The sequence below is a fragment of the Strigops habroptila genome, chromosome 21 (genome assembly GCF_004027225.2).
Source record: "Strigops habroptila isolate Jane chromosome 21, bStrHab1.2.pri, whole genome shotgun sequence".
NCBI classification, from domain to species: domain Eukaryota; kingdom Metazoa; phylum Chordata; class Aves; order Psittaciformes; family Psittacidae; genus Strigops; species Strigops habroptila.
In genome coordinates this window covers 719,056-745,217 of record NC_044297.2, presented here as the reverse complement: position 1 = coordinate 745,217, position 26,162 = coordinate 719,056, and the positions used below count along the sequence as shown (strand labels likewise).

The 26,162-nt window shown below is 50.5% G+C and overlaps 1 protein-coding gene across 4 annotated transcripts; it reads right to left on the bottom strand.

The window, feature by feature from the left end:
- Window positions 1-565: 565 nt before the first annotated feature.
- SLC4A5 (solute carrier family 4 member 5) lies at window positions 566-26,162 on the bottom strand. Of its 4 annotated transcripts, none has more exons than XM_030510168.2 (25): window positions 25,972-26,162; window positions 22,492-22,621; window positions 20,278-20,438; window positions 19,912-20,067; window positions 17,868-17,963; window positions 17,094-17,149; window positions 14,989-15,146; window positions 14,812-14,899; window positions 14,483-14,637; window positions 13,992-14,135; window positions 13,653-13,827; window positions 13,211-13,344; window positions 12,825-13,096; window positions 10,230-10,291; window positions 9,675-9,875; window positions 9,193-9,306; window positions 8,100-8,261; window positions 6,433-6,719; window positions 6,265-6,337; window positions 6,026-6,094; window positions 5,579-5,752; window positions 4,538-4,699; window positions 3,952-4,033; window positions 3,167-3,234; window positions 566-2,675 (listed from the first exon to the last, which is right to left on the bottom strand). In XM_030510168.2, the coding sequence occupies exons 1-24, from the start codon at window positions 25,997-25,999 to the stop codon at window positions 3,200-3,202; spliced, it is 3,174 nt and encodes a 1,057-aa protein (XP_030366028.1). In that variant the 5' UTR covers window positions 26,000-26,162; the 3' UTR covers window positions 566-2,675; window positions 3,167-3,199. The 4 variants fall into 4 exon arrangements, with proteins under 4 accessions (XP_030366028.1, XP_030366029.1, XP_030366026.1 ...); XM_030510169.2 differs by having other exon boundaries at window positions 6,433-6,611; XM_030510166.1 differs by lacking the exon at window positions 3,952-4,033 and having other exon boundaries at window positions 2,170-2,675.

The following is a 26,162-nucleotide window of genomic DNA, read 5'->3' as shown; positions in this document are numbered from 1 at the left end:
TTCTCCCAGAAGCAGTTTATTAAAGCACTTGTGGGGTGAGCTCCCTCCAGGGCAGTCAGGTCTGGATTCTCCTTTAGTTTAGCTGAGACACAACTGCTCCACACATCACTGACCTGGTGCAGAAGTAAGATCTTGTACTTTCATGCCTGAACAAAGCCCATTCTGCTTCCTGACTCTGTTTCCTAACAGGACAGTATAAACTTCACCCTCCTAATGAGTAGTTTGCAAGCTGTAATTACCCGCTGAACATTAACCTTACCTGAGGTTGCGATGCCTTGGGCAGGATGGAAAACTACTTGCATGTGGTTATTTGTGGGCAGTGAGGTAAGTCTTGCGTTCTTTCCTCTTCACTTAAGTCATAGACTCCTTCCTCTTCACGTATTCCCTGGAAAGACTGATCCCACCTTCTCAGGAGCAGGAAAGGTTTGTTGTGATGCTAAAGGGCTGTTGCTGAAGGCACCTGGGGAGAAAACTAACCTATGGCGAAAAGTGCTGAGAAAAACACTGAATATGGGGAAGGGAAAGTGAGGTTCAAGGGCTCTGCGCCAGAAACACACAGAGAGACTCATTGAAACGAGGTTTATTGGGTTGTATCACCGACAAATACAAAATGACTACAGTGGTACAGCAACAATGGGGTAAGTCTGAAATGCTCCACTTTTTCATATACAAAAAGTATTAAACCATGTGTGAACCATGTAAAATGGACCAATTCAGTCAAGCTGGATGCTGGAGTGGCTTCAGCTGTGCTCTAGGAACCATCTACCAGAGTCCACAAAGCCTTTCTGGGGGTATTTTGTAGTTGAACTGATGGACTGGATAAAGCAAATTAACCTGGTTGATTAAGATCTTAATTCTACCTGTACCACGCTTCAGCTACCACACAGGAGTACAAAAATGCTACACAAGAGACACGATGTGCTCAAGTTGAAATAGTTCTTTAACGTCAGAGCTACGTGGCTCTTGCTTTAAGTAGTGCCAGGAGTAATACTGAGTTATTTATCTTGCCACATCTCGCCAGGAGGTGCACCTGAACCAGAACAAAAATGGCTATAAATAGGAAATTGCCTTCAAGTCTTTGCTGGACTCAGCTATTCACAGAGAACCAGGATCTGCCCAAGGTTCAGACCAGTTGAAATATTTAACTGGGGTCCCAGCCCCCCCGTATGACTGGTATAAATAGCAGGGAGGCTGTTTCTGCTCAGAGGAAGCGTTGGGGCTCTCTGAGGTTTGAAATAGAGGAAAAATAAAGATTCCAAGAGTAGAGGAAATGGATTTGAGGGGGTTCCTCAGACCAGTGGTTCTGGCTTAGCCCATGGAAGGAAAAAACCCCTTTAAGAGCCTCATCACCACCCTGATGCTGCTGGATAAAGGGGGTGAGATTTGGGCAGTGCCAACCTGAGCTCAGTGCCTGTGCCAGCTCCTGACCTACTCCTTCCCTTCCTTTCCTGGAGGACCCAAAGGCAGCGGTAGGTGGGAAGAGCCCTTTGTGGAGCCAAAATGCCAATGGAGACCAACCAGGGAGCTGCTGGATGTGCCCTGAAAGCATGGGGAGGAGGGATGTGTCATCAGTGGGATAACAGCTTGGACATGTCTTGATCCTGATCGTTGGAGGAAGAGATAGAACCAATACCAACCCCAGGGACAGGGATTGCTGCAGTGAGGATGTGGGCATGGGTGACCAAACAGCTTCACTGCAGCCACCATTCCCACTTTCCAGCAGAAACCATTCCGGATTCCCTGTGGAAACCAAAGCCCCATTCCCTGCCCTGCTTTCCCGCTGTAGCCCCAGTGGTGCTGCCTTCAAGCAGCAACAACCTTAAACCCAAGCTGCTTTTCCTCCTTTCCTTACCAGGCCACAGCTGCTTTCTGACCCTGTCAGGCCTCCTCATCCACATCCACCTCGACGTGGGCACTGCTGGGTCCTTCCCGCATCCCTGCTACACTGGGAATGCTGTGCCACAGGAAGGGGTTCCCATTGCCATGGCCTGGACCGGTGGCCTCCTGCCCACACAAAGCTTGATACACCATCCCCTTCATGGAACAAGACTCCCCAAGAGCTGCGTTGTGATTTCAGGATTGGGGAGCAGGGATGCACGCTCCTTCTTCCTTCTCAAGCCATGCAAACCTCCTCCCCACCCCAAAACCCCACCTCAAAACCATCACCCCTTCCCCATCAGCCACACATACATCCTGGATGCTCCCACAGCCCTGGCCATCATCAGCTTTTCCAGCCCTGGGGCGAGTAGAGGCCAAAAATCTCTGATTCCACCTATTCAGCCCCATTTCACCACCAGTAGGGATGCCTTTGCCCAGAAGAAAGAGAGGAAATTCCACACCACATTTAACCCATGACACTAAAAGCTACCAGAGCAACGGACCCCCTGGGGCCACCAGTCTCCTCCTTCTCACGTAGAAAAATAGGCTCAATTTGCTTTACATATATATATATATGAATATAGACGTATCTATATACATATATAAATGGCAGAGGGAGTGCAGCGTGGGGTTATAGCGTGGTCTCACTGCCCATGTCCCGAGGTTGTTTCTCAGTGTCAGTGTCCTCATAGTCTGACTCCATCTCTATCTTCACCTGGGGCACGGCGCAGATGGGGCTTCGGGAGTAGTTAAAGGCAGGAGATGATGGGCATGAAATCTTCAGGTGAAGTGTAATGCTGAGGAGGAGATGGGGAAGTGAGCATCCAGGAATGAGTATTCCCATCCCAGAACTACCCCAGCACCCTCAGCAAAGGGCTCAGGATGATGCTAACACCAGTAAAACTTCATAAAGATATGGTATTTTGCTGTTAATACATACAATCTGCAGCATATGCAGCTCAAGTGGAGAATAATCCCAAGATTTCAGGATTCAGATGAACGTTTCAATCCTAAAAATCCCTATGGCTGTTGCCCAAGTGGCATTTTTAGTGCTCTAAACCCTCTGGCGGCAGGCTTGGGATGCTCCATCCCACTCAGCGCCGATCCCAACAACCCGATAGCTGGGGCCAGCAAACAAAAGCACCCCAAAACCAGAGGGATGTTGTGAAAATCATGGAATCAGTCTGCCAGGAGAACCATCCAGTGCCTCCAAAACTGTTCCCCACGGCGGGTGCTGGTCCCCTGGGATGGGTGAGCAGGTTGAGGGACCCTGTTTGGTGCCACTTACCTGCGATCCAGGTCTGAACCATTCGGGGAGGAATCAGAACGCAAAGCTCCAGGTGGAGGACCTCTTTCCTGGGGGGACATGGAGGTGAAACACTTCCCAGCTGAGGAAGGAGCCCCCCAAAAACCCATTCATCACCCTCCCTCCAAGTGCCACTGGGTCCCGCATCCTCCAGGCGGTGGGAGAGGAGAAAAGCTCCTGGGAAATGCTGATTTGGGGGTGATTACGAAAAGAGAAAGACCCGACTAGCCCCAGCAAGCAGCAGCTTGAGGACAGAGACATGAATCATTGCCTTCAGACTTACTGGCACCATGATGCATCCCGGTGCTGAGCTGGAACCGAGTCACCCAGCTTTAGCCTGCATTGCTTTTGGTCGTGGCTGGCTTTGCACCAGCTCATGTCAGATGTTTGAGGCTGACAGTTGAACCAAACGGAACACATCTGCTCTTTCACAGCTGGAGTAATGCCACCGCAAGCCCTACATCCCTGATTTTGGGGGCTCAAACCCTTCCCAAATATATATCTATGATAAAACAATAGATCAGCATTGGCTCATGGGGAAGATCCAGGAGAATCCTGGCTTCCTGGCCACCGGAATACAAGTTAGTAGCAGCACTGAACTTGCTGCATCCTCTCAACCGTGCTTTGAACAGAGCAAACCCTCCTCCCTGCTCCAACGGGATGGATCCAGGCTGCGTCTCTCAGCAGTGTTAGTGCCATCGGATCCCAGTGCGGGGGGTTAGGAAGCGATAGGGAATGCGGGAAGGGCTCCTGAGCTCTTTACTTACGGCTGAGGCAATGGGGACCCCCGTTTCGGGGCTGCGCTGGCAGGGGCTCCATAGGGATCATAATGACTGAGGGAGGTGGGAACTGGGGAAGAAAGTGGGGAAATGAGGTGAAGGCAGTGCCTGGGTGAGCTCTGAGACCACCGGGAGCACCCAAAGGGACCCAGAACCTCCAGGGGTGGGTGCATGAGGAGGAGGAGGCTTTGCCTTCCTCTTCCCAAACACACTCTCAGCTCTTCTGCCTGGGGAGGGGTCTGCAGGAGGGGTTTACACAGCTTAATGATGCTTTGCCACCATACGATGGGTGCTGTTCCCTCAGCCGTGGGATTTGGGCTCTTCTTCCTAATGATTTTATTATTTGCCATGATTTTCCAGCTTCCAGGGCAGTTGGAGCATTCCCTAAAGCCTCTGGCCATCCCCTAAGCACCACTTAAAGCCCCTCAATCAGCCTGTCTTATAAATACAGTGAAACACCTCCATGAATCAAACATCTTCATCCCAGACTCAACAAACTGAAGGTTTTGGTGGGACCTTTCCCTCCATGGCTGGTCCAGGATGTCCTCCCCATCCATGGGAGCCCCTCACCCACCTCCTCATCGCTGCTGCTGTCTCCTTTGTTGCCTTTTTTCTTCTTTTTCTTGTCGTCCTCTTTCTTCTTCTCCTTCTCGGGGATGATGTTGTCAATCCAGGCGAGGTCATGTTGAGAGAAGACAAAATCCAGCAGCCGCCTCACCAGGATCAGGGCTAAAATCTACGAGGGGAGAGACACAAGAGCAGGATCTGCAAGAGCATCTTTCATCCCCAGACCTGGGCAACACCACGGGACCGAGCCAAAATGTTCTTAGATCTCAAAAGAATCTTGTAAATACAAGCTACAGGTTGAGCGGAGAAGTGATTCAGAGCATCCTGAGGAGAAGGACTTGGGGGTGCTGGTCAGTGAGAAGCTCCCCATGGCCTGGCTTCAGTGTGTGCTTGAGCCCAGAACCCCCCCGTGTGCTGGGCTGCACCCCCAGAGCGTGAGCAGCAGCTCAGGGAGGGGATCCTGCCCCTCTGCTGCGCTCTGGGGAGACCCCCCCTGCAGCACCGTGTGCAGGGCTGGTGTCCCCAACATAAGGACATGGAGCTGTTGGAGCGAAGCCAGAGGAGGCCACGAGGATGAGCAGGGGCTGGAGCAGCTCCCGTATGGAGCCAGGCTGAGAACATTGGGGCTGTGCAGCCTGGAGAAGAGAAGCTGCGTGGAGACCTCAGAGCAGCTTCCAGGGTCTGAAGGGGGCTACAAGGATGCTGGAGAGGGACCTTCATCAGGGACTGGAGCAATAGGACAAGGGGTGATGGGTTCAAACTTAAACAGGGGAAGTTCAGGTTAGATGTAAGGAAAAAGTTCTTCCCTGTGAGGGTGCTGAGGCGCTGGCACAGGGTGCCCAGAGAAGCTGTGGCTGCCCCATCCCTGGCAGTGTTCAAGGCCAGGTTGGACACAGGGGCTTGGAGCAACCTGCTCTAGTGGAAGGTGTCCCTGCCTGTGGCAGGGGGTTGGAGCTGGATGAGCTTTGAGGTCCCTTCCAACACAAACCAGTCTGGGATTCTATGGTTCTAAATGAGGTTGCAGCAGCAGCCTTGGGGTTGGTCTTACCATGACGGGGAAGATGATGGCAGCCACGGTGGATTTGAGGATCCAGAGGACAGCCAGGCAGATGATCTGCACCAGTGTGAAGAGGTGGATGCGACGCAACGGCACGTGCCGGAGGAACACGTAGTCGGGTTGGTGCTTGGCTGGCATGAGGAAGAGCTTGCAGCGGTCCCAAAACTGCGGTGGGATGAAGGCCAGCATTAGCCCTCAGCCCTATTCCCCAGGCTCCCACATTGCCCAGAGAAACCCACTTTTAGCCCCCCAAAAAGGGGAATTTGGGGTTTTTTTATGTTTCTTGGAGGGTTTTGCATATCTGCTGTCCCACATGGCTGGGAATGTTGGATGCAGATTTTGCATCCAAATATTGGAGTGCAAAATTCGGGGTCAAGATTCCTTCTTTTTGCCCCTTCATGGACATTAAAGAGGAAGAGGAGGAGGAGGAGCACTCACCTGGATGCCGTTCAGCGACGCGACGCCCATGTAGAGGAAGACTCCGTACAGCACCGGCATGGGGATGTACTGGGGACATGGGAGAAACATAGTGCTTACCCCAGGGAAGGTGGCAGCTCATTCCCAGATATGGGAACGGATGCTGGGGACTATGGCTGGGGGAGAGAGGTGAGGAATCCAGCTTTTTCTTCCCCCATCTACATGGAGGGAGCAGGGATGTGGGAACGGGAATGTTTTACCTTCAGGATAGGGGCCAGGAAGACAGAAATCCCTGTCAGTACAAAGACGATGATGCCCGTCACTCTCTGCTCCCTGGAATGGTGAGAAGAGCAGGATGAGGCCGTGCCGCCCCGCTGCTCAATGGGGATTCCTCATCCCAAGGAAGAGCGTGGCCGAGCCTTCCTCACCTGACACCCAGGAACTGGGGCTGCTCCCCCGGGGCGCTGGTCTCCGTCTCCATCTTCAGGCTGTCGATGTGGGCGATGGAGATGACGGTGGCCGCCACGTACCAGGGCAGCCCCATGAAGGAGCACACGGCCATGAGGATGCCCACCCAGAACAGGTCCAGGTGGTAGCCCGCAGCTTTCTGCAACACAGCACCCGGGAGGGGCAGGGGGGGCAACACGGCTTGGGAAGCTGTTCCTGTGTTCACCCCGGAGACCAGCAAGGTGGGGGTTCCCCGGTGATGCACCCCCTGAAGCATCCTTCATCACTATAGTGCACCTTGCATTGCCTTGAAACACCCCACAGTGCTATGGTGCACCCTGCATTGCCCTGATGCATCCCACAGTGCTATGGTGCACCCTGTATCACCTTGAAGCACCCCATATTGCTATGGTGCACCTTGCATTGCCTTGAAACACCCCACAGTGCTATGGTGCACCCTGCATTGCCCTGATGCATCCCACAGTGCTATGGTGAGCCCTGTATCACCTTGAAGCACCCCACAGTGCTATGGTGCACCCTGCATCACCTTGAAGCAGCCCACGTTGCTATGGTGCACCCTGTATCACCTTGAACCACCCTGTATCATCTTGAAGCACATCACATTGATATGGTGCACCCTGCATCACCTCACTGCACCCTGCACCACCCCGGTACACCCATATTGCCATAGTTCACCCTACAACACCATGGTGCACCCCACATCACCCTGAAGCATCCTGTATCACTGCAGAGCACCCTGCATCACCCTACATCATCCTAAACCACCCTGCATCACCCTCATGCACCTCACTTTGCACTGATGCATCCCACATTGCCATGGTGCACCCTGAAGCACCGCGGTGCATCCCGCATCCCCCTGAAGCACCCTGCATTTCTCTCACACACACTGCATCACCCTGAAGCACCTCACATTGCCACAATGCACCCTGCACCTCCCCACATCATCCTGATGCACCCCATGTCACCATAGTGCACCCTGCATTATCCTCATGCATCCCGCATTGCCATGGTGCACCCTGCATCACCCTGAAGCAGTCCACTTTGCTCTCATACACACTGCATCACCCTGATGCACCCCAAATTGCCACAGCACACCCCACAACACCTCAAGTCATCCTGAAGCACCCTGCATCCCCCTCATGAACCCCACATTGCCATGGTGCACCCTTCATCACCCCGCACCATCCTAAACCACCCTGCATCACCCTCATGCAATCCACTTTGTACTGATGCACCCCACCACATCGCCATGGTGGACCATGCAGCACCCCACATTGCTCCCATACATACTGCACCTCTCTGATGCACCCCACGTTGCCATGCTGCACCCTGCCTCCCATGCAGTGCACCCTGCATCCTCCTGCTGCACCCTGCTCTGCTGCAGCAAACCCCATATCCCCCCACACTACCTACAGCATCGGGTGAATTGAACACCCTGGAGGCTTTGTCACCCCAAAAATACAGCTTGAAAGGAAAGGGAGAGCTCCCGCTTTGCACAGCCAGGGCGAACCACAGCCCCTCCCCACCCCGTGCCTTGCAGCAGCACCCAAAAGCGGGTGCCTGCAGGGATGCAGGTGGTACCCAAAGTGATGCTGCGTCCCCCAGCATGGGACAAGTCCCGGCTCACCCGCAGCTTGTGCTCCTTCCTGTTGACGATGACGGCTGTGATCTGCTGGTCCATGAAGATGAGGATGGTGACGAGGAGGGCGGGCAGGGCACTCGCCAGGTAAACCCACCACGGGTTCTTCCCAAAGGGAAACACGAACCACCCTCGGTCCACACGGGTGGGCTGGGGGGGGACGAGAAGGAGGTTGGACACCACAGCTAAGCCCGGAATGGGTCAGAGAGGGAGAAAATCCCAGCGCTGACATTTTGGGAAGCGCCACGTCACCCTGAACCCCATTGCCTCCAAGCATTGCACTATCCTGGTGGTTGGTCTCTTCTCCCAAGGAACAAGTGACAGGACAAGAGAAAACGGCCTCAAGCTGCACCAGGGGAGGTTTAGATGGAGATGAGGAACAATTCCTTCCCCAGAGGGTGCTCAGGCATTGGAACAGGGTGCCCAGGGCAGTGCTGGAGTCACCATCCCTGGAAGTGTTCCCAAACCATGCAGACGAGGCCCTCAGTGCCATGGGTTAGTGGTGGCCTTGGCAGTGCTGGGGAACGGTTGGACTTGATGATCTTAAAGCTCTTTCCCAACCTGGTTGATTCTCTGATCCTGTATCCATCCCAGAATCCCACCACCACACATCGGTACCCAAACCACCCCCAGCATCCACATGCCTCAACCCCAAACTTTGCCTGGATGCTCATGGGGACTTCCCACATCATCCACAGTAATACCGAGGATGGGGGAAGAGATATTTTGGGCAATGTTCTACTATAAAGGAGGTTTATTGCTTTAGTTTACCTTAAAATCAGTAGGCACTTGGAGCTTTGGGGTGTTGAGTCCAAAAAGCACATCCAGCCCCACAAACATTAGTATGGACATAAAGATAGAGAAATCACTAATAAGTTTACGCAGCTGCCAAGAATGAAAGAGAAAAGGGGAGAAAAAGAAAAACAGAAGGAAAAGAAGTCACAGAATTAGAATATTCCCTCAGAAAAGACAAAGTAGCTTCTAAAAAGGTGCCTGGATAATACAGGAGCCACATTTTATTCCCCAAACTATTGAGAAGCTGGAAAGAGAGTGTGGATGGAGAGGTGAGGAGCAGCCGAACCTTGATGATACTGGGGATGTGGAGCTTAGGGGTGTCCAGTCCAAAACAGGCATCCACTGCGCAGAAGATCAGGATGGAGAAGACATTGGAAAAATCAGCAATGAAAGCCCTGACCTGGAGGCAAGACAGGGAAATGGGGGTGGAAAGGGTAAGTAATGGGATGGAGAGGGTTATTAATGGGATGGAGTTTCACTTCAGCATCCTTCCCCGGGGCTTTCCAGCTCTGCTCACTCATGGATAACCTGGGTATCGCCCACAAAATGGAGATGTTTTTCCCCTTTGGTGATGGGTTATTTAGCATGCAAGAGCCAAATCAGCAGCCAAAAGGATCCCAAATCAGGGAGGATTCTTCTAATCACTACCAACATCTCCTGGAAGTAGGGATTTCTTTTCCTGGAGCTCTTTGTATCCAGCAAGAAGAACGGCTCCCATTTTTCCTCCCTTTTGGAAAAGAAGGTGGTAAAACTTGGCACTTCCCTTACCTTGGTGGGGAAATAGCGGCTGAACTTGAATTTCTTCAGGGTCAAGGTCATGGAGTAGGTCCCGAAGAAGAGGATGAAGGACATCAGGGCCAGGTCGGGCACAAATTTACAGGATTTTCCCACTAAGCTGCCGCCATATTTGAGACATTCCTTCTTACTGAGCTGAGTCCAGTCCAGAGCTGTGAGGTTAATAGCATTGTACTGGGGAGAAAACCCCCCAAACAGTAAAATTAGTATTTGAGGGAATGCAGTGTGCAGGGAAAAGGGGATTTCCCAGCCAAAAAGAGCAAAATTAGCGGTTTAAGTCAAAGGAAAGAGGTATTCCCAGTTTCCTGCCACTGGGAACCCCAAACCCACAGGAAAATCCTGGAGCTGCTAGTAATTTGGGTGAAAAAAGTGGGGATTTGGAGCTGCCAAGCTCAGCCACGAACCCAAATCAATGCAAATCCTGCATTTCCCTCACTCTGAGCCAGCATGCATCACTCCCCGGGTGCACAAGTCCCTTGGATTTGCCCTCCCTTGTCCCAGATTTCCCATCAGGATGAGCAAACTCACCAGAGAAACATTAGTGGTGTTTGGTGCCACTGGAGCTGAAGCATTGAACAAGGTCGCATTGGCTGCGGGAAAGGAGTTTGTTATTGAGGTTTTCGGCTAATATCGAGGTTATGGCATTCAAAGCAGTCGGGCTTCACCCGGAGAGGCCCATCTGAGCCCAGCCGGAGCCAAAGCAAATGTGGGGTCGAGCACATCCTCGGAGAGCCACACAGGGATCAGCATCCCGAGGGCAGGCCAGGATGTGGGGAGAAAACCCCCTGTTTCTAACCCCACAGCCACTTCTCCCTGATTAATCCCATGCACTGGTGGAGAACACAGATTGTCCTTCAGCAGCTTCTCCCTCCAGGGCTGGCAAGTGCCAGGGTGGGTGGAGGTAGTTTTAGGAGCTTCCCAGCTCCTTGAACTTCTAGGAGCTTCCCAAGGAAGCCAACAGCATCCCAACACCCGCATCTTAAAACCACTTGAGTCAACTGGAAAAGCAGCCTTGGTTTTGGGAGGCAGCACACAATTATGCCTAATTTGCTTTTAAAATTTGTTATTTTGGGTTTTTTTGGGGGGGGGTTTATAATATTTTAGGGGTGTTTTGGTGTCTCACTGCAAAAAATTCCATCATTTCTACCCCACGGCACCTTCGCTTCCAGTGCAAAAAGCGGCTCCTCAGCTCTTCGGGTGATGCAGCTCCGCGGCTTCAGGAGCACCCACATTCTTTAGGGGTGCCCCTAAGCGGGGTCCACGACCATTCCGCCCCACCCTCTTCCCTCTGCTCCATCCTCTTCCTGTGCCATGTGGGAATTTCAGCTGCCCCAACCTGCTGCCTCCATCCCTGGCGTCGAGCATTAATGAAGGAGAAGCGATTGTTGAGTTAGACACAGAGACCTGGGGCTGCCAAAACCAGGCTTCAGGAAACAGCATTATCATTATTACTATTATCATTACTACTATTATTATTAATAATACTAATATTCATATTCCTCCATAACCTTTTCCTTTTCCAGAAACCAGCCTTATTTGTGATTTCTACAACTTAAAGGCTAGCATCCCACTGGTGGCATGTTAAGAGAGGGCCCCAAAGCTCTACAGAAACCCTTTTAGCAGAGCAGAGAGAAAAGCCAAATAGATGGGGGAAAAATAGAACAGCAAAACCCCCCCACGGGGGAAGAATATCAGAGATTAAGAGAGTTTTAATATTTAGAAGGCTATACTCACTTGAGATTGATATCAGCCCAAATTGATGTGTGCAGCAGAGACAAATATGGGACAAATCAGTTATAATAATCAAAAATCAGAACTAATTAAAAAAGAAGATTAAAAAAAAGGATTTTTTTGGGGAATAAATATCATATTTCAAGAGCTAAAGGAATGGAAAATCCAATGTGGATATCACTGTTGTGAGTGCCCAGGGCAGCAAGGGCAAGGAATTGGGCCGGGCTGCAAAGAGATTTCATGTTTTGGGGTGCAAATGCCTCCTGGCAGCCTGGGATTTGCTTGGGATGGGGCTTGGAAAAGGGGGATACCTCACTGGAGGCTAAAGGCTTTGTCTTCATCCATCTGGATGGATGGAGGTGGTCATGGTCCTGTTTGGGATATTTTGGTCCCCTGGGAATCAGGCATCAGGCTTCGCTTTCCTGCAGGTCAGATTTGGGAGGGTTTTGGTTTGGGAAAGGTTGTGTTTTCTCTACTTGTGTGCAGGGCTTTCCAAACCCAATGGGATCAGGTCGCTCAGCGAGTGGTTGATGAACAGAAATCAAGGAGAAATACAACATTAAACCAAATAACTGTTATTTCCATCCCAGAGGGTAAGATCTCTTCTTGCAGTGATGGATGTATTGGGAACGCGTTGCATGGCAGGCCTCGGATGCTTTTATTGCTAGTGACAACTTCACCATCACACCTCTCTGCATCCTTTGTCCACAGCTGATACTCCCCAAAATTGCCAGCATTTAGACTTTGTAGATAAACTTAGCTTTTAGCAGGTGGTTGCTGTCATTAGACCAAAGCAAAGATTCAGCTCCTTTCCACAGGAGCATCTGAGCTGCACAATTCGGATGGGGGATCATCCAGTGCATTTATCCAAGAGCAAAACCAGGGGAGCCATCAAAAGACCATCTGCTCCGAGCTCGATGGCCTCTCCTTTATGAAAAGGAGTAAGAAAGGGAAGAAAAACCAGTCCAAGGAGGTTTCCGCACCCGAGTGGGACATCCCGGAGTGTCGCAGGCACTGGAGAGGACAAAATCCCTCCAGTGTATTTTCTGGAGAAATTTCCACTGGCAGCGGGCTGGAATGATCTAAAATGTCCTTTTTTTCCCCATATTTCCTTTTTATCCATCTAGGTCTGGCTGCTCCAGGCCGAGGCCCTGGCTCTCCAGCACCATTTGCTGTGTCCTGACAAGCATCGATGCATCCATCCACAGGCCACAAGGCTCCACTTCCATCTTGCCCCAAATCACCCTCAGAGGAGGGAACGAGGTCTTTCTACCCCATGCTGACCAGGTAGCTGCCTCCTTCCATGTCCTCAGCCAATGATCCAGTGGGATTTACTCACAGCAGGACCCCACAACCCCTTCATCTTTCCCCAAAAAACAGATGTGTACTCACCTGGGTCGGGAGCAATGCACTCGCACTTGTACATGGTCACGTAGTCTGGCTTGAAGTCCGAATTGATGGGGTAGTACTTAAAGGCTCCAATCATCTTCTTGATGGCATCGTAGATGAAGATGAAGCTGATGAGGGTGGAGAAGCCTTCCTCTGTGAAGCGGGTGATGTACTTTATAATGAAGCTGGCATCGGTGGCCACCAGGATAAGGCACTGGAGGGCAGAGTGGAGGCCGATCCAGAGGCGAAACTCCATGTAGTCAATGCCATTGCCTCTGGAAGTGGGGACAAGGGAAGAGCAACACTGTGAGAGCACGATGTGGGCTGGAGAACAGCCCAAATCCAGTACGGACAAGTCCCAATTCCCCTTGGCATCTCCCAGCACCTACTTGCTGAAGTCAAAGAGCAGCTTCTCGAAGATGAGGATGGGGCCAGTGCTGCTGAGGATGATGAGCGGCTGCCCAGCAAAGAGGCAGAACATGGAGCCTGCCATCGCTGTGCCGAGGAAGCTTTCCATGACACCCTGGGGATGGATCAAACCCAGCATTGTGGTGATGCTGTGCCACCTTACCTCCCCCACAGATGGAGGTGGGAATTAAGGACCTCTGCTTGGACCTGTATAGGATGGTTGGGACCATGTCCAACTGCTCCTGGCATTGCCATTGAGATGGGTTTTTCCCATCCTGTAGGTATTTCAGGACTGCCAGTCCCACTTGGCAATGAATTTCTATCTCCAGCATTAAAGCTTGGCATGGCACAAGGAGAGTAAAACCCATCCCATCCCATTCCACTGTCCCCAAGCCGAAGTGACCCCCTCTCCTTGGACTCTACCTGGTAGTTGTCCGTAGCATCCCCAAGCAAGCCCCCGAACGTGATGGCGTTGGTGATGCAGCCCAGGTAGATGAACAAGATGGCAGAGATGGACTGGATATGAAAGCCTTCATAGAAGTCGCTTGGGAACCAGGGCAGCTTCCTCTTGATATCCAAATAGAGGCCACCACAAAACCTGGGGACAAACCATGAAGGACCACATGCATTTGACTTCTGCCAAAATAGTCCTGCACAAAAGCCTGTGCTCAAAAGGTTTTCACCCCTTCCATGCCCCTGAGACCACAGGGTGAGCCAGGAGAAGACACTGATGGGTTTTTGGGTGGTGGGGTGGTTGCTCACCTGCCGGTCCATGCAAGTTCTTCCCCGATTTCATGAACTTCAGGCATCTCCCCATCGTCGCTGCCTCCTCCACTGGCCCCGGCGCCTGCCCCGCCGGCTGTGCCATTCATCTGCCCCACTTCATTCAGTGAGAAAACTGATTTCCTGGGGGAGAGAGCCACCAGCATTGGCCATGGCACCTGCCCTACCAACCCAGTCTTGATGCAGGGCCCATGAGCAAGGCCATGGTGTAGTTCTCCACTTGCATTAGAGCCTGGGGTTTGGGGTGAATGTGGAAAAGATCAAGATCTGGATTTTCCGAGCCCAAGGGTGGAAACAGCTCTGAGCTGCTCTGGGGGAAAAAAAGTGCTGAAAAAACAGCATTTCTGGAACATCTGCAGGAATTATTTCTAGGGATGAAGGCAAAGCAAGCTGCTGTGCTCCAGGATCTCCAAACCAGGAGAGATGGGGATGGCCGCAGGGTTGGCTCCAGCCCCACATCTCCCACCCACCTCTTCTCAGCCGAGGTCACTTTTTTGGGTGGCTCGATCCGAATGTTGGGGTCCCACTCGCCGGGTGGCAGGACAATGACTTCATCCAGAAACTCATCAATGCCGGCAATCAGATCTTCTCTATCCCGGGCTTTGTAGGCAACGTCGCTGAAGAGCTGGGGGTCAAGAAAGGAGAGGTGTCAGCCTGGGAATGGCGTCCAGCACACGTGTCCCATGTCATTATGGGATATTAAAGCTCATTTGGTGAGGTGATAGGATGAAAATTGCTTTTTCTTCTCAGCTCTGAGCAAGAGAGTTCCTGGTGAGGGCCGGGTGATGCATCTACTCACATCATCCACCATGAGAGTTGCAATGGCTCTGCCGATCTCGTTGTAGGATTTGGCTTTTCCCGCAGGACCAAGGAGAATAAAAAGGAACCTGGGGAGGGAAAGGCACCATGTTGGTAACCTCGGACCATCAGCATCTGTGTCATGAGACCACTTTGGACCCAAAGGAATTGTGCTTACCTGGTGGGGACGGGCACCTCTGTCACCCCTCCCAGCATCGTCGCCTGGAGGAGCCGCACAAAAGCCACAAAGGGCTTCTCCAGGAACTCCACTTCTCCCACCAGCACGTTGGACGCCTCCGCATCCTTGGGGATCTTCTTCATGAACTTGTTCTTCAGCTGTGGGAAAGATGAGGTTGGGGATGGGAGTGGTTGCCAAAATCTGGCTTTTTCCCCCCTCTTTTCCACACTGCAAATGCAAAAGCTGAAGCCAGAGGCTCCAACTTCTTCATCTCTGATAGTCCCAGGACTACCAGAGATGGGATTTAAGAGCCATATCCAAGAATAAGCCAGCAAGGATTCATCAAGTTGAATTTCTTCATTACTCCAAAGCACCACTAACCCCAAGGATTAACTTGAAACCACACGCTGGGGGCTCCCTGATAGGATGTGCAACGGGGTGGTTTGCAGGAGGTGCTACACAAGGAAAACCCCATGGAATTGGCTACAGAAAATCTGAGCCAAAAGATATGGATCCCTGCATTTCTACAAGTCTGTCTGCAGCGTGCAGCCCCAACCACTGGGTGCTGTGCACAGGAGATGCTTTTGTAGCTCTTTCCTCCTCAATCTCATCCTCCGAGCAGGACTAAATGATGGAAGTAGGAAACCTCCCGCATGGATTTATTCCCCGGGTCTCTTCTCCCCTGCAGCTCTTTCATTATTAGTTTAAAAGGGTTCAATACCAACCCAGGCAGGGTGTTATTATAATCTATATGCCAGCATGAGGGGAGGCATGTGAGCTGGGCAGCAAGCACTCCCCTTTCTAATCTTTTAAATCCAAATGGAAAAAAATCATAATAATACAGCAACTCCTCCAATGCTGCTTGGAATAAGCAAGAGCAGGAGTTAACAGTGACCACTAAGCTTCATGTAACACTTAAAAAGTCCCTTTGTAGTGGGTCTAATAGGGTGATTAAACCTAAATGCTTTGCATATTTTGGGATTAACCCTCCACGCCCTGCTGCTGGAGGCTGAGATTTGGGGTTTGTTCGGGACAGTTGGGTTGGTTTAGAAGAGGTTTGATTTTGGGAGGTGCCCTGGAAACCTTCTGCCTTCCTGATATCCCGGCATCCCTGTCCTGTGGCTCCCAGCAACACATGAATTTCCATCCTTTGCTTCTCCCTACATTGCATCCCCAGAAAACCCAGCAAGGGCATCCCTGGGGAAAAGCAAGCTGTTATCATAGAATCCCAGCCTGGTTTGGGTTGGAAGGGACCTTAAAGCTAATCCAGTTCCAACCTCCTGCCATGGGCAGGGACACCTTCCACTAGATCAGATCGCTCAAGCCCCATCCAACTTTATCCTGCACTCTCTCCTACAAATCTGCATTGTGTTTGGCTTTCCTTTAGGTTTATGCTGAAATCCCGCACAAACAGAAACAAAGCAAAGCCCATATAATGCATCAACAGTGCCCAGCTAAAATGCCTCGATGGGGATGGGTCATTCAGCAAAAAGAACGACACAAACCCTACGGGTCCATCCATTACCATGCAGAGACCTGCCCACAAACTGCCCGAGTAGCCTGAGCTCCTTCCGAGCTCTCCAGTTTAAAGCAAACCAGGGGGGAAAAGTTCCTAATGGATGAAGTTCACATCCATCACATGAAATGGTGAAAATGGAGGGAAAAATGGAACCTGCCTCTACTTACAGATCGTTGTCTCAAGAGCTCTATTTATGTTTGCAGTCCCAAGTGCTTGGATGGGATTTATCCCCTCCAACTGTCAAGCAAAGGCTTTTGTAGGATCCCAGTACTCTTCCAGGCACCTTTCCTTCCTTACCTAAAGTTTTTAAGGAATGTTTTCTCCACCCTGAGGCTCTCAAGCTACATCAGCATCCTCACATGTCCCGAACTGTGTTCAACTCACAAGCACAGGTATTATTTCTGGGACAGCTTCCCCATGAGTCAGCTGCAATCAATACATGGATTCATTTCCCTAATTAGGAATTTATGTGGTTATCGACTGAGTGAAGCTGCACAAGGCTCACATGGACCTTCACACCCACAGAGTCCCTTCCATGTCCGAGATGCTCCTCACACCATTGCATGAATGTTTTTGAAGTGATTACCTGGTCCGTGCTTGGTGTGTCCGAGATGTCATTCATGCTCCTACTCTGCGCGTGACCTGATGGAGATGAGAGAGAGAATCATGGAATGGTTTGTTTTGGAAGGGACCTTAAAGCTCATCCAGTTCCAACTCCCTGCCATGAGTAGGGACACCTTCCACTGGAGCAGGTTGCTCCAAGCCCCTGTGTCCAACCTGGCCTTGAACACTGCCAGGGATGGGGCAGCCACAGCTTCTCTGGGCACCCTGTGCCAGCGCCTCAGCACCCTCACAGGGAACAACTTCTTCCTTATGTCTAACCTGAACCTCCCCTGTTTAAGTTTGAACCCATCAGCCCTTGTCCTATCACTCCAGTCCCCGATGAAGAGTCCCTCTCCAGCATCCTTGTAGCCCTCTTCAGACACTGGAAGTTGCTCTGAGGTCTCCACGCAGCTTCTCTTCTCCAGGCTGAACATGTTCTCAGCCTGACTTCAAAGGTGAGAAAAACCACCCCGTGATGCACAGCCCAATTCCTGCCCCACATGCAAGGTGAAAACATGGTGGGAGGACTTCAGTGTGACTAAACCCCACACTATTTATTAGAGCTGGGCTTGCAAACTTGGTGCAGTAAGATGAAAACCCAAGAGTATGAGTTTGACTGATATCAGCCAACCTGTGGCTACACAAGCTACATCTCACTGAGGGCTGGGGTGGGATCCCCATGGAATTGCAACTTGATTTTGATTTCCCTGCTTCTTGTAGGCATGTTCCCACCTCCCCAGCACCCTCCCGGGCTTACGCAGGCGGCCGTAGCTCGCGCTCTGCCGCATCCGCAGGTCCTCGGTGGAGCGGTGGAAGGCAGCGCCAGCGGCCGGGCTCCGGACAGGGCTGCGGGCTGGAGGAAAGAAGCTGTTAGAGGAGATGCAGATCCCATAGAGAACCATTGGGTGATGCTAAAGGTAAGAGGCCAGGCTGGAAATCAGCTGCTCAGCACAGATGGGACCCTTCCAGTGCTCATACCTCAACAATTTGCTTTTCCCTCTTACTCTCATTTGCACTTTTATCTCACCCAGACTGGTTTGTGTTGGAGGGACCTTAAAGATCATCCAGTTCCAACCCCCTGCCATGGGCAGGGACACCTTCCACTAGAGCAGGTTGCTCCAAGCCCCTGTGTCCAACCTGGCCTTGAACACTGCCAGGGATGGGGCAGCCACAGCTTCTCTGGGCACCCTGTGCCAGCGCCTCAGCACCCTCACAGGGAAGAGCTTCTGCCTCAGAGCTCATCTCAATCTCCCCTCTGGCAGGTTAAAGCCATTCCCCTTTGCCCTATCTCATTAGCAAAGAGCAAACTGCCCTCACCCAAGTCTTCCCACTGCAGAGACTCTGTGCAAAGAGTCTACACCACCCCACACCTTATCAATACTTTTTTGAGGCTATAAATGGGTTCAGAAGTACATTTCCTGTTATTCAGGATGACCCAACACTTTATTTGGCTTTTTAATCTAATAATTCTCAAAAAAAACCCCTACATTTGAAACTTGTCCATCCTCACCCACTAAAAATAATGATGAAATTCCCACTGGGCATGACCCTGATTCAATGTACCAGTGGTATTTATTTGTATATCACAGAGTGGCCACTGGCACAAGAAATGTGAGGGAGCCTTCTGCTTCTGCCCATGACCATCCTTTCCTTGGTGGCCCTATTTGCAAAATCCAAGTGATGCATCATTCCAGCAACGAACTAGAAATACTGAAGATGTCCCTATTTTTCCTATCTACAGGGACTAACCACAACATTTCCAAGCCATGCTCAGTTTTGAAGGCTTGGGGGCAAATATTAGCTCAAATATCTAGTCCTCCAACATGGATGATGGCTGCTTTGAAACCTGGGGAAGCCCATAGGTTGGGAATATTGCTTCTTGATGGCCTCTTCCATGTGCACTTGGTGGGTGCCGCTGCTTCTGTCTACCCAGGGAGCAGCTGAAGCCCGGCAAATCCCGGGCTCCACCAGATGACCTCAGTTTAAACCTAAGTAAATAATCTAGCCTGAAAACAAACAAATCCCCTTTTATAATGGCTCAAAAATAGGCAAGTTCAACCCCAGACCAGACGGGATTTTTCTGTAGGCTGCTGTGCCAGAAAACCTCTTGGCCAAGTGACCGCCAATGCCATTGTCCCTCATACAACACCCTTGTCCATCTCAGCAGACATCTCCTTGGGTTCTGACTACCCCTACCCTTAAAGCCGCTGGTGACAGAGCTTTCACAGAATCATGGAATGATTTGGGTTAAAAAGATCCTTAAGATCATCCAGTTCCAACCCCCTGCCATGGGCAGAGACACCACAGACTAGACCATGTTGCCGAAGGCTCCGTCCAACCTGACCTTGAACACTGCCAGGGATGAGCAGCCACAGCTTCTCTGGCCACCCTGTGCCAGCACCTCATCACCCTCACAGGGAAGAACTTCTGCCTCATATTTAACCTAAACTTCCCCTGTTTCAGTTTAAACCCATCACCCCTTGTCCTGTCGCTACAGTCCCTGATGAAGGTCCCTCTCCAGCATCCTTGTAGACCCTTCAGATACTGGAAGCTGCTCTGAGGTCTCCACGCAGCTTCTCTTCTCCAGCCCCAGTGTTTTCAGCCTGTCTTTTTATGGGAGGTACTCCAGCCCCCTTACCCTTGTGGCTGCCTCTGGACTTGGGGTCTTTCTCTATGCAGTAAATAGCTGGGTGCCCAGAATTGTTGGGTTTCCCCAGTTCTTTCTTCTGAGATCTTTTTTCCCCCAGGCTTGCTCACTAAAGACTCAAAGATGCCACCAAGGTTGGACCCCAGGGACTCACTTGTGTTGGAGGAGACGGACTTTCCAATGTCAGCCAAGGACCGGTGGATTGGCTTCTTGGTTTGGTGACGGTGCTTCCTGAGGAGCACATAGCTTATCTTCTCCCGCAGCTCTGGCTTGAGCAGACCATCCTCGATCTGCTTCTCAATGACATCATCTGCAAGCACCCAAACAAGGGTGGTACATGGGTTACCACACTGCAAACCCTTCTAGAAAGCTCAAGACAACACTGATTGAACCAAGTTGATGGCTCTCAACACCTGTCATTGCTCAATCCCATGCAAGTACATGCATTTAAATCTGTTCCCAGCACTTTAGGACATGGGGAAAAGGCCATCTGAAACCATCAATACCTGCTGGCTCCTACCTATGATTTGGGGCAAAGAGTAGCCATCTAAGTCCAGGAGCACTGTTCCTGTCTGTAGACACGTCCGCAGCTCAAACAGGCTGTGCAAGGACAACGTGGACACGTGGGGCTTGCTCCACCTCTCCCCGCCTTCCTCCACCTTTTCTTCAAACTTTATCCACCTGAAATGAGAGGTTGGGCACAGAGCAGGGATGGTGTATGAGAAGAGAATAAGAGAATTCCTTTTCCTGTGGAGTTCCCCGTGTGCAGCTTTGCAAACCTGGATTAATCCATCCTGCCAAAGGTTTTGCTTGTTATTCAGGATGGGAATGCAGAACTCAAGTAACATCTTTAGACAAAATGCTGCTTGCATGGTTGCAGAGTGGAGTAAAAACTCTCAGCTCCACCACTGAACTCAACCCTCCTCAAATTGCTCCTGTGAGATGTGGGAGGTTTTCCCATGGAGCTGAGCTTGCCTTAGCCAGGATCTGCATCCACACGGACCACCTGTGCATGCAGGGCAATGCAAATGGCTTTGTAATTCTTTAGCAATGCTCAGACTTCAATCCCATGGTGAGAGACAAGAGGGTTTGCAAGCCCTTGGAATTCAGCCCTTCCACCTATATTCCTTAACTTTACAAATCAAAGACTTCAGAGCAAGACATCATTTTGGGGAATAAAGCTGCTTTTCCTTTACAGGAGGTTTGCAGGCTCCATGGATTAGCCTTCACAGGGCTTAACCTTACAACTTTTAACTGGTACAAGTGGAATTTGGGCTCCGGCTGCCACAGGTGGAAAGGATGTAGAAGGAGAAGGGGTTTGGGAATAGCTGATGGCTCATGAAAGCTGAAGAGGAAGGATGGGGAGAGCCCAGCATTGTATCAGCTTGCAGGGAGGTGTATTAAAATGCTGCAGCAAAGAGAAAATCCCCGGTGTCCCTACTAAAACAGCCCCAAATGATTATCTGGGAGTGTCAGGAATAGTCTGTGCTGGCGACAAAACCTCAGCACACCCAAAAGTATAACATTTGGCCCCAGTGCCAGTGGTGAGCAGACGGGGTGGGTGCTTGTGTCAGGGTGTGGGACTTGAAGCATGTTTCCAGCAACACCTTTGCCTCGGGATCAGCATCCCATGATCCTTTCTCCAAAGCGAAACTCCATCTCCCTGCTGTGCTCAGCTTCTTGATTTCCATTTATTCCCATTTATTGTGGATTTAGCCCAGCAAGAAGCTGCTCTCCTGTGGCTAAAGAGGCTGAACCATTCCTCACTGGAGAGTGGAAATCCAGGACTTGAGAAACCTCCACCCTCCCACTGGGAATTTGGAAACCTCCATCTCAATCCCTCCTTCGTGAAAACCCCAATGCAAGGAGGAGGATGCTTAAGAGCTTTCCACATGTTTCATGATCATAGAATCATAGACTGGTTTGGGTTGGAAAGGACCTTAAGATCATCTAGTTCCAACACCCAAAGGATGCAAATAACCAGCCCAAGAGATAGGATGAGCACCCACAGGGCCTGATCCTGCTCTCTGCTCATTCCTCAGGTGAACTTCCACACCTGGAAATCCCACCTGTGCTTAGAAAGGGCTGGGGATACCATCAGCATCCCTGACACCCATCCCAAATCTCCCCAAAACCGCTCAGCCCTACCAGCCCTTATACTGCTGAGGCTAGGAAGAGAAAATCCCGCTTGGATTTGACATTCTCCCCTTGGATAAGGTCCTAATTCCATTAAATGAACACCACTTGCAACTACTCTGCTACTTCTATTAAAGATGTAGGTAGGGTTTTATTATTACTGCTTGAGAAGGAGGAGAAGTTGAAATCCTGACCTGGCCAAGTGGTGGGGGAAAAAAGACCTGGGAAAATGTTCCTTATATCCCCTCTTCCCATTTCCCAGCTCTTTGCTCTAATTCTCCAGTTTTTCAGCATCTTATCCTCATTTTTATACCCTCCCAGCCCTTTTTGCAGGGCTTTGCTCTCATGCTACAACTGGGAATGGGAAAAGCCCCAGCTCTGGGGTTGATCCAACCTGGGAGATGTGGTTGGATCCTCCTCCTCTTCTGCCATGCTAAGCCCCCAAAACACCTGGTTTTATGCATTCTCCTAATCCGGGCATAGCTTTTTCAACCTCTTTAAGAACGATGTTCATTCCCAGACCCTTCTTCCACCCAGGGATCTTTAGGAGATCTTTCCCCAACACATTTCCAACCCAAAGCATCTTCCCCCATCTCACCTGGCCGACTCTTTCCACTCCATCTCCTCGCCATCGTGCTGCAGTGTGTCCATCTCCGTGAAGAGCGTGGGGTTGGGAGGCTCATCGTCTTCCCCCAGGATGTAGCGGAGGCGCTCGGCAGCTGGAGACACTGCCAGGGATGGGGAAAAGAGGTTTTACCATCGACCGGAGGCGAGATGATCCTGCACCATTCCCATACGGAAAGCCCCAGGGTGGGTAAAGAGGGATCTGCGGGTCTAGTTAGCATCCTGGGGTAGAAAAAGGAGGTTTTGAAGAAAATGTTTAAGGTGAGAGACATTGAGGACTGAGGAAACTCTAAGTAATCCTCTCCCAAAATCTTTGTCCAAAGAGATACAGGATGCTGGCAGAAAGGATGAGCAAGGCTGTGTAGAAGAATCCACAGGTCTGGGCTGGGAATTAAGGAATGTGGCCAGCCCTATATACAATATAGTCAAATTCCCTTTCCAGGACCATTATGTGCCCTGTTTCCATGGGGTATCCCACATTTTCTCCCCACCACAGAGCTTGATTTTGCCAGGTTAGAGCTGTCTGCCATCAGCAATCAAATCCTTATGGTCTCCAGCACTGTGTACTGGGATACACGAGTGCTCAGCACACGTTTTCCCACTGGATTCCCAAGGGGAACATGTCTCTTTTGAGGGGAATAATACAAATTTACCATTTCCACAGGAAAAATCCAGCTTCTTGCTGCAAATAACCCACCACTTGTTGCCTCCTGTGGTATGTTAAGGAAGGGGAGCAGCAACACGTTACCTCCTGGCAAAACTTCTGACTGACGGCACAAGGGTTTTTCATCTTTGGAGCATTCCCCATGGAATGCACCCATCCAATGGGCGTGGAAGGGTGACGGATTTGCCCTCTCCTCCTGAAGAAAAAGCCAGGCTGGGTTTTCCTTTAATCCTCTCCATCTTTAGGTGCTTCTCTAACAAAGCCTCATCATTTCAGTTGCAGGGAGGAATAGAACACTGGGATATGAACCTGGAAGTGGATTCATCCACTCTCCAGTTGCCCTGTTATCCATACAAGAGGTTAAACTCAGCCCTATGCCAGGCTCCATGGAAATGGTGTCTATTTAATCAAATCTTGGATCTTCTCCCTCTCCTAACACAGCAGGAATTAATCCAGCTTGGAAATGTCTTCGTTAGCAGGATCCTTCTGTTCTCAAAGCTGGGAATAAGAAAGGTGGGTAATACAGTACCCCCAAAAATAGGTAATTAAATTGCCACGCATGAGAGAGGGGGAAAAATAGGAATATTGCCTTTTCCCCCCACCAAAGGAGCCAAGAACCAAGTCACAGTGAAAGAATAGGATGTCCCTTGCTCTAGGCTGAGCCTGCTTAACTGCTTAAGCCCTTTAAACCCCACCACCAGGACTAAAGCCCTGTTGTCAAGTTCCTCCTTCCACTTCCATAAGCTTCATTATTATGATTATTAATATTCCTGTTAATTTTAGAGCTGAGCTACATGCCTTGAGGGCTTCAGGCTCTTTAAGCCTAAAGTGCTGTTCCCGTAAGAGGGGATGAAATCGGTGTGGTGCTGGCAACCCCCCCACCCTGGCCTCATGCTGTGCTCTGCAGCCCAAACCTGACATATCCTGCAAAAATCACAGCAAATACATGAGCCAGAGCACGGAAAATGATAGAAATAAGGGAATTTACTGGAAATTTACTGGGAATTTACTGTCTTGGATGGGATCTCTGGATGGAATTGTTGAAAAAGGGGGATTTGTCATTTTGCAGGTGGGGAGGGTGAAGGGTTGGAGCTTTGTAAATCCTTGGCTTGGTGGCTGCTGTTTCCAACTCTGCCCAAATTCCCACCTTAGGGGCTTAAGAACGGGTCCCTCCTCCTGCATCAACCTGCTAGAGGGTCCTCCAAGCAACTTGTATTAGGGGGCGTTGGGGCTGTGACACACTTTAACTATTGGAAACCACAAAAGATAAAGGCAAATTTGCACATAAAGAGCTTTTTAAGGTGGTTTTGTTAGCTTCTTCCCCACCGTCCCCCTGTTTAAGGAATAAACCCACCTCTCAACACATAACATGAGCTTCCTTACAGCTTCCCACCGCTCACTGACCCGAGCAAAGAGCCGGTTGCTAAACCAACAATCCCAGGGTTTGGCCACGCAGCCAGAATTCATGGGCTTTATTCACCTGCAGGACCCTTTCGTGCCTGGGGCAGCATCAACCTGCTGCTTATTCCTCTTGGGAATTTGATTCAGCACCTGAATTAATCCTGGAAAGCAGCTTGGGAATACACACTGAATAGCAGCATCCAAGGCTTGGTACCTCTGGGGAACAAAAGACTAAAACTAATCATTGAATCATGGAATGGTTTGGGTTGGAAGGGACCTTAAAGATCATCCAGTTCCAACCCCCTGCAGTGAGCACCTTTCAGTTGCAGTGACACTAGCTAAAACCCACAAAGCCACCCCAAATTCAGCACCTATTTCTTGCAAGACACAGTTCGACGGGTGCCCAGACCAGATCTGTACCTCCATGAACCAGCTTTTACCATGGGAAAACACCCACAGCTGCAATTCCTGCTTTAGCCCATCAAACCTCCACGGTGATTTCAGATGCAGTGGATCAGAATTGAGCCCACAGACGCAGCATTAGCTCAGCATTAACAGTGATGAGAATCATAGAATGGTTTGAGTTGGAAGGAACTTTCCAACCCCCTGCAGTGAGCAGGGACATCTTCTACTAGACCAGGCTGCCCAGAACCGCATCCAGCCTGGCCTTAATATGGGATAAGTTTACATATACAAGAACCTACTTTTCCATGGATAATCAGACAGGACAGACCAGTCACAATCATTTATACCTCCTTTAATCTGAGGTTCACAGAGCCCTTCACACCCCAACTTTGATCCAGCAGTAAAACCTCACCTAGCGATGCTTTTCCAAACCAAAAATCCTGTTGTGGTTTTAGGTATAATTTAAAAGGTGATAAAAGAGGGGACGGGGAAACCTGGTGCCTCTTGGGGTTTGCAATCCAGCTGGGCAGTGGGATTAAGCCTTATTTAAGGCTCTGGCATATGAGCCATCAGCTGTTGTGGTCCCTCTGAACACACAACAGCCTTTTCCTGGCGTTTCATGGCTTAGAATGGTCCCTTCCCCACAGAAATAGAGAAGACTGGGCTGCACATCCCATGGGATTAGATGCTCCATTCCCGTTCCAGAAATCCCCAGCTCTGGGAGACTTTTCTCCTTCCAAATAGTCATATTTCTGCTCTCCCACTGCTGGGGAGCGCTGGAAGCTCTATACAGTCCCATGTATCCCCACCTTGTATTTGGGGTGAGCTTTGGAGCTTGGTGCCCCAAGTGAATGCTCAACCCAACCCCATGCTGGCTCCCAAGTTGCTTTTGCAAAAGAAAAACAAAGCCAAATAAACCCAGGAGCTTTTCCTCCTCTCCAGCTCCCCCATTGTGGACACCGAAGAGCCATGGAAATCACCTACCTGGAATCATTTCCATCTTTTCTCCCATTTCTTCCCGGCTCAACCAAACCTTCAGTGCAGAGTACAAAAAAACCACAACCCCCCAAACTTCCTCCTTTATCCACTCAGGCTTGTTAAACTCCCAAGGCTTAAGGAGCAGATTATAGAGAATATAAAGCACTTTCCTTTCCCTTTGGCTCTCATGACGGGAA

Coding starts and splice junctions, on each gene's coding strand:
- SLC4A5 (XM_030510166.1), bottom strand. CDS start 25,999: ATGGGAGAAAAGATGGAAATGATTCCAG. Junction 8,262..9,192: donor ACATCCCCAGTATCATCAAG/GTTCGGCTGCTC, acceptor GTCCCCCCCCAG/CCCACCCGTGTGGACCGAGG. Junction 6,720..8,099: donor GGAAGGAGCACAAGCTGCGG/GTGAGCCGGGAC, acceptor AGGATGCTTCAG/GGGGTGCATCACCGGGGAAC.